The following is an 8,119-nucleotide window of genomic DNA, read 5'->3' on the forward strand; positions in this document are numbered from 1 at the left end:
CAGTACAGGCAGACAATACTTAGCATTACAGTACATAAATAATAAATAGAGTACAGGTAACAAAGAGCACCACAATTCTCAAGACATAATACAGCTAAGATGTAAGTAGTGAGGGAGTGATCATCGTACTACTTGGGGCTGGTGGCCATAGATAGAGATGAGCCTTTACCAGCAGGAGAAAAAGCGGTAAAGATGGTCGCTGAGTAGGAGAGAGATGCGGGTGAAATGTGTCTAGAAAAGGGCTTAGATAACAAGAGGAAAGTGGGCCCTGCTCTAAAGAGCTAACAATCTAGTGGGAAGGGTCGACAGACAGATGACATGAGGTGCAAGCAAGCGGGAGGTAGCCTGGTGGCAGTATGTAAGCAAAGCTGAGATATTCAAGGCATGGGACAGGGGGATGGAGGAGCAGCCTCAGGACTAGGTTATGCATCAGAGGGGTACGCTTTGATGAATAGGTGGGTTTTTAGTGCCCGTTTGAAGCTTTGCATGGTCGGGGAGAGTCTAATGGAGCGGGAGAGTGCATTCCACTGAAGGGGTGCAGCACGGGCATAGTCTTGAACTCGCGCATGGAAAGCAGTGACCAGGGCGGTGGAGAGGCGACTGTGCAGGAGAGAGCATTTTGTCCCTCCTGGAATGGGTCAAGTTGAGAGGTATGTATAATATACACCCCCCTCTTCCCCCAGGCCCCCCTGTCTTAAGTGTCCCGGGCCCCCCCAAGGCCTCCTCCAGCCCTGCATCCTACAGTGTTAAAAATGAAGAATTCCACATTATAATGTGATCGGATCATACACAATTCCTACATGTATAACCAAATTTATAACCAAACCATAGAGGCCACACTTAGCATGGAGGAGTGATGACAGAAATCATGATCAGGTGGATTCATTGTCTAACCAGATTTACCAGCTATCGTGATCTTAATGAACCTGTTTATATGATTAAGAACAGCAATCTTCTTGACAACTGACCTAGTTAGCAAGCACAATTGCAGCTTGCATAGCACCTTAAATTAGGATCATACTAACGGGACATTCACCTCTGTGTTGTCTAGGGTTGCCACCTCATCCCTTTAATTCTGGGCACATATTAATTACACAGGTTTTGTAGCTGATTAAAACCAGGTGAAATGGATTCTTGAAGTCAGCCAGCCACAGAACCTGTGTAATTAACGTGTCCAGAATTAAAGGGATGAGGCGGCAACCCTAGTGTTGTCCTGTGATGTTTACTGCAGTGGTTCTCAACCTCAGCCCTCAAGTACCCCCCCCCCCCAACAGGCCATGTCCTTGAGGATTTCCATCTGTGGAAGCAGGTGGGATAATTACTGACCCAGCAAAATAGATTAAAGCTGGGTACACACTAGTGTGACCAGCAATTGTGCCGATGTGCAGGGTGATTACCCTTTGGGGGTCATTCCGGCTTGGTCGCACGCAGGCTATTTATTGCACTGCTGCAACCAGGTAATCGCTGCCAACAGGGGAGGGGGTTATAGCTGTGCAGGGCTGCGATCGGCTGTGCAGAGAGGTGCACAAGAAAAAGTTTGTGCAGTCTCTGCACAGCACAAGACTTACTCACCCGCTGCGATGACCCTTCCTGGAGCTGACGTCAGGATCCCTCCCTGCAAACGGCCGGGCACGCCTGCATTTTCTTCTACACTCCCAGAAAACGGTGAGTTGACATCCCCGGCCGGCCTCTTCCTGTCAATCTTCTTGCGTTCACCGCTGCAAATGCTGTCTTCGTTCTTCTCATCGCTGCCCGGCGTCGCAGCAACGTGCCTGTGCATTGCAGCCCGCACCCATGTGCTGTTGTGACCTGGTCACACGGCTACAAAACACTGCAGCGTGCGAATGGGTCGGAATTACCCCCTATGTCCCGTACTTTGGGAGATTGCCGTTACACACTAGGCAGATATTAATAAGCGTTAAAATTATCACTTTTCCATCCCTCATTAATATTCACTGCATCGCAGTCGAGGTCATGTGATCGGCCATACACACTGCACGATATGTTCCGATTTGCCCGGATTGGACAAATCGGCATAATATGGTGCAAGAGTGTAACTAGCTTTAGTCACTTGTGATTGATTAAAGAAATGCAAATAATAAGACCTGTTGGGGGTACTTGAGGAACTGGAGTTGAGAACCACTGCTTTACTGGAAGGTGCACTTTGCTTGAAGTAGTAAGGAAAGGGGTGCTGCGTGCTCTATTTTTAATCTGTAGATTTAAAGACTTTTCCTGCACTTGAAAACAAATCTGTTCATTTCTGTGGGAGGGCATTGTGTACACAATAGTGTTGACAGTTGTATTGTATTTTACTCCATTATTTGCAATGTGCTACATGTAAAAATAAAAAACACTGAAATGAATAGGCCATTGAAATGAAAGTTATTGATTTTAATGGATCCTCACTGCATTGTTTATTTATTTATTTTTCTCCACATCAATAGAGATTCAAGCAATCTTGCAGTCAATTACATTGTGGGTGATATATTTGTGAGTTGCTGACCTCTAATTGGAAATGAGTCCAATCAGTTCAGCTATTCTGCTGTGAGACTCCTAGCAGAGCAGGTAGGACTACAAAAAAGATGCATGTGCAGAGCTTGTCCTGCAAGATCGCATGCAGTACCCCCTAAGGCTGTGGCTGTTTGGGGGCAGCAATGGGGAGTAACTTTGAAAAAGGGGGCCAACACGACCCTGTTTTGAGACATGCCGAGACCAGTGTCAACATCTTCCGAGAGGCCTTGGAAGTGGGGATGAGGAGGCCATTCTGAGTAGCCTTCAGGCCCATACAAACTGGGCGATTTTGAGCTGAAAGCAGCTCACTTTTGGTGTTTTGAGATGCTTTCAGATTAAAACCGCCCAGTGTGTATGCCCCGGCGATGAGCGCTGATGCGCGCTCCCGCTTTATCGCCGGTGGCCGCCGTTCATCTGCTGGTATTACCAGTAGATGGACAGCTTTCCATAGCGTCCTGCTATGGAAAGCCGTTCACCCCCGCTGACATCGCTGGGCAGGGGGGAAAAGCGCTCAGTGTGTATGCACTGAGCGATTTTCAGCCCAGCGATGTCCGCCATCATCGCTGCGCATACACACTGGGCAAAAACGCCCAGTGTGTATGCACCTTTAGGCTTACTCAGATGGCTAATGCTATGACCGATGATGTTGATCCGATGCTGCACCTTTGGACACAGCATTCAGATATATAATACCAGCAGTGTGCCTCTTCTGCCTTCAGACCCCTGATGTAGCATTACCATATTTTCGCACAGCAGCTATGTCCAAAGATGCCCTTGATGTGCCTTTAGCGTAAATCTCTGAATTAGCTCCATGGATCGTACATAACCATACTGTAAATAACTAGGTTGCGTTCCCACTAGTTATACAGTTTGATAACAATAACTATTATTATAATTGCAACAAGAATAATGTATAGTAAGAAAGTTTTTCATTTAAAAAAATGGACTTGCAACACAATGAAAATAATCTTTTCGATTAAATACACTTTAACAGAACAGCAAACCGTATTCTATTGTTTGAGTTTGGCTGATATTAAAATGCATATTTTTTTCAGTTCACCCACATAAGAGGTCGGTGTCAGTGAAACGGACTCTTTATAGTGTGGCTCGGACAGTAGGGGTTAAAGAGGAAAAGTAAAGCGGCTACTTCGTTTCACCCCCCTTTCCACCTGTTGCTGAGCAGACTCCCCCCACAGCCAACCACCCACTCCCACTTGTTGCTAGGCAGATTCCTGCCCGTGAAGCGTCAGAACGTTGACTTTGTTTATTGATACACTATACCAAACCTGTGCAGACGTGCTCGCTGGCTTCCATTGTGACGTCACGGAGGAGGGGTTTGCCGCAAGCTCCTCCCACCCCTTGTTTACCAGACCGTAGACTTCTCTTGCAGCCTAGAATTAGAACCGCTTCCTTACGGCTGTCCATGACCGACAGGCTGGAGTCTCACGACAAGGCCAGAGCCCTACAGAGCCGCTCTTCTAACCCAGAACCTATCGCAAGGCAAGCGCCTCAAACTGAGGACTGGGTGGGGTTTAGTGACATTAGGGGAGGGGAGCAGAAAACACAAACAATTCAATCACTTTGTAAACCCCCCACCTCCACAGGACCGCCCACTCTCCTAGCTGGCAAACACAACACCGTCCAGCTGTGGGCAAGATAGGTGCAAACTGTGTGCTCTGCCTGCACCCCATTCGTTTCCCTAACACTGATAAAGGGAAATAATTGGGAGATCGATAGATCTGTTGGCCTCTGATCTGTAAGAAGGCCGGATTGTGACAATCCCCATGCAAATACTAGCAAGAAAATATACTCTTTTATTTGTAACAATTGCCATCACCTCGATGACGTTTGTTGTGTATGCTTAGAAGACTAGAAAACTGAGTGGATTGTTATATGGTTTGCGTAGAATCGGACCAGGACGCAGAACGGGCACAATGAAGACTGAGATCTCCACAGCAGCTGTATTCATCACCAAGCTCCTGAAAACCAGTGGGGTCATACAGGAGCCCCAGCTGCAGCAGTTCTGCCAGTCCCTGCAGGAGTCCATGAAAGGTAAGAAGATCCAATCCTGTTATTTATCCGTTTGTATATGCTGCAGAAGTGGCTACAGGGAAGGGGGTTCAGGTCAGGGGGCACAAGGGGGGGGGGGGGGGGATACAGTAGTGGGGAAACCTTTGTATGTTAATGATTATTAGTATATGATGCAAGTGGCTACAGAGAAGGGGGTTCAGGTCAGGGGGCACTAGGGGAGGGGGGGGGGAATACAGTAGTGGGGAAACCTTTGTATGTTAATGATTATTAGTATATGATGCAAGTGGCTACAGAGAAGGGGGTTCAGGTCAGGGGGCACTAGGGGAGGGGGGGGGGGAATACAGTAGTGGGGAAACCTTTGTATGTTAATGATTATTAGTATATGATGCAAGTGGCTACAGAGAAGGGGGTTCAGGTCAGGGGGCACTAGGGGAGGGGGGGGGGGGAATACAGTAGTGGGGAAACCTTTGTATGTTAATGATTATTAGTATATGATGCAAGTGGCTACAGAGAAGGGGGTTCAGGTCAGGGGGCACTAGGGGAGGGGGGGGGGGATACAGTAGTGGGGAAACCTTTGTATGTTAATGATTATTAGTATATGATGCAAGTGGCTACAGGGAAGGGGGTTCAGGTCAGGGGGCACTAGGGGAGGGGGGGGGAATACAGTAGTGGGGAAACCTTTTGTATGTTAATGATTATTAGTATATGATGCAAGTGGCTACAGAGAAGGGGGTTCAGGTCAGGGGGTAGCAGGGGGCTACAGTAGTGGGGAAACCTTTTATATGTTAAAGATTATTTGTATATGCTGCAGAAGTGGGTACAGGGAAGGGGGTCAGAGGGTAGCTCGGGGTACAGTAGTGGGAAATGCATTAGATATTAAATATTATTAAACATCCTGAAACACCCTTTATACCATGACTTTTTTTTTTGTTTACCTTCACTTAAGCACTTTGACAACATTGGTGTTCTTTGTTGTGATCATGTATGATATATAATTAGAGCTAGTTGGTGACTCACTGCAGGAATCTGATTTAAACTAACTATATAATATCTTAATTTCAACATAAGCTTAACATAAAATATTCGTATTGTGTTGGCAATGAAAATCGGTAACGCATATATGTATGTATACAAGTATAAAGTCAGTATTTTCCATACCCTAAGGAAAAAGGGGTTAATTAGGTAGCCTATTTAATAAGTCTGATCATCTGTAATTCACACTTTGCAATGAATCCAGACACTGAAACCTATTGAAATAGTAGTTAATTTTTTTTAATCTTCTTATCCCACCCCCTTTTTACTGCAACCCATTCACTTTTCTCCTCCTCCACTTCCCCACTCCCCACCTCTCCCCTTTGTTTCCAACAGATCATTACAAACAACACTGGTTTCCCCAGGTTCCTTGCAAAGGTTCAGGCTATCGCTGCTTGAGAATCAACCACAAAATGGACCCCTTGATAGGGCGGGCAGCCAGATATATTGGCCTCAGCCACCAGAGACTGTTCCAGCTTCTGCCCAGTGAGCTCACACTCTGGGTTGACCCATTTGAAGTTTCTTATCGCATAGGGGAAGATGGATCTATCTGTGTATTGTACGAAAGCTCACCAGCAGTTGGGAAGTCTTTAGAGAACCACTCAAGCTGCAAAGATGAACTTCGGCTGGGACGAAATAGCCCATCTAAAAACTACAACATGATGACCGTTTCCGGCTAGGTGGACACACGCACAGAACATTTAAGAAAGTTCATTTTACGATTCTGTATGTATCCAACGTCCCCTTCCTTATAACAGTAGATAAAAATGAATTGTCTCATCTTCAACACCTAGACATTAAAATTGTAGTACTGCCAAGTCTCTACTTTCTTGTTGCTATAGGTAAGCGTAGAATTGTAACAGAGTTTAAAACGCTCTATCAAAATAATTTTCTGCCCCTATGTGAAATTGTAAATGGAATATTGAGTCAAGAGAATTTATATTTTGGAACAAGCCTTGGCTCTTTTTTTTTTTTTTTAAATAAAAAAAATATAATTGTGTTTTACCGGTTTCTTTTTTTTTAATTTTGATTATTTTTTTTACTAGATTAAAAAAAATGAAACTTAATTCTAAAATAACACACTTTTCTACATTAAGAGGAGGCTGACAGTGTGTTACACAGCAGCTGGAGAGCTAAAGTCGTCTAGAGCATTTAAATAACTTTTTTTTTAATTTAAGAATCTCCTCTCATCTAAAGCCTGCAACGTTGAGGAGCTGTTTTTTTACTTTCCATATGATTTAAATTCACAGGCATTAAAGATGTAAAGGATAGATACACGTAACTAAAGTTAACAGTTTCTGATACATTTATTTATTATCAGTTATTTATATAGGACACACATATTCCGCAGCGCTTTACAGAGAATATTTGGCCATTCACATCGGTCCCTGCCCCAGAGGAGCTTACACTCTATATTCCCTACCACATCTACACGAGCACATATTCATACTAGGGTTAATTTGTGTTGGGATCCAATTGACCTACTAGTATATTTATGGATTGTGGGAGGAAACCGGAGTACCGGGAGAAAAGCAACGCAAGTACGGGGAGAATATACAAACTCCGCACAGGTAGAACCATGGTGGGAATCGAACCCATGACCTCAGTGCTGTGAGGCAGTAATGCTAACCATAACACCATCCATACTGCCCCATATAAATGTCAAATCATAAGATAAGTGTGTTTATATACACACTTTAATAAGACAAAAATGGAAATAAAGAGCGAATGGTCCACTGAAAAAGCTGCATGATCAATGTGAATAATATGTCCATAAAGCCCAGTGGCTTTTCCTTGCAGTCTGTTTTTCAAGGGTTTGTGATAAACCTAGCAGCACTCAGCCGTAAACTGGTACACTGCTGGAGGGGTTCCAGTGGCAAGACCAATTGGAAGCCACAATCAATTTGATTGTGCCTCCAGGTTGGCCCTTCCAATGATCCTGCCCCAACTGTAGCCAACTTACAGTGAGAAACATAAAAACAGCTGGCTACTTAGGGATGGTACAGCTTTAAATGTTGTGAAAGCTTTTTTTTTTAGGTAGAAGGGTGAAAAGGGGTTGTTAAATGACTGCAAAGTATACTATGTACTCAAAATTCTGAAACCTTTTTGGATACACTAACTATATGGAAACCATTGCTAATTACTAGAAATGAAACATTCCACTCGTAACATTCACAAATTTGTACATTAGAGTTGATTTCAGAGTTTCTCTAAGTTGCAACTGTTATTTACCTACTGTAGCTGGCCAGCAGTTAGAGAAAAAGATGATCAGCCATAGGGATGCATATGCCTTTGAAGTCGACTGGTGCTTGTATATATCAATACTTCAAATGTGTCAATTCAAATACAAAAGCTTTAACTGATACAGTAATGTAAAACTGTTTTATTGGCTATTTATATATGAGATTTCACTAGGAATAGAATTTGACGGCAGATAAGAACCACTTGGCCCATTTAGTCTGCCCATGTACTAGTTTTTGATAACATCGAGCACATGCTTACTTGCAAAATTTACCATATAAATCCCATTTAGTTTTAAACTGCA

At 44.1% G+C, this 8,119-nt stretch overlaps 1 protein-coding gene across 2 annotated transcripts; it reads left to right on the forward strand.

Moving 5' to 3' along the window:
- The first annotated feature begins 1,396 nt into the window (after window positions 1–1,396).
- Window positions 1,397–6,392, forward strand: LOC134958242 (protein BTG1-like). 2 transcript variants are annotated; one of them, XM_063940703.1, is made up of 3 exons: window positions 1,397–1,665; window positions 4,418–4,563; window positions 5,911–6,392. In XM_063940703.1, the coding sequence occupies exons 2-3, from the start codon at window positions 4,446–4,448 to the stop codon at window positions 6,252–6,254; spliced, it is 462 nt and encodes a 153-aa protein (XP_063796773.1). In that variant the 5' UTR covers window positions 1,397–1,665; window positions 4,418–4,445; the 3' UTR covers window positions 6,255–6,392. The 2 variants fall into 2 exon arrangements, with proteins under 2 accessions (XP_063796773.1, XP_063796774.1); XM_063940704.1 differs by lacking the exon at window positions 1,397–1,665 and adding an exon at window positions 3,816–4,011.
- Window positions 6,393–8,119: the final 1,727 nt, after the last annotated feature.

This window comes from Pseudophryne corroboree, chromosome 9 (assembly GCF_028390025.1).
Source record: "Pseudophryne corroboree isolate aPseCor3 chromosome 9, aPseCor3.hap2, whole genome shotgun sequence".
NCBI classification, from domain to species: domain Eukaryota; kingdom Metazoa; phylum Chordata; class Amphibia; order Anura; family Myobatrachidae; genus Pseudophryne; species Pseudophryne corroboree.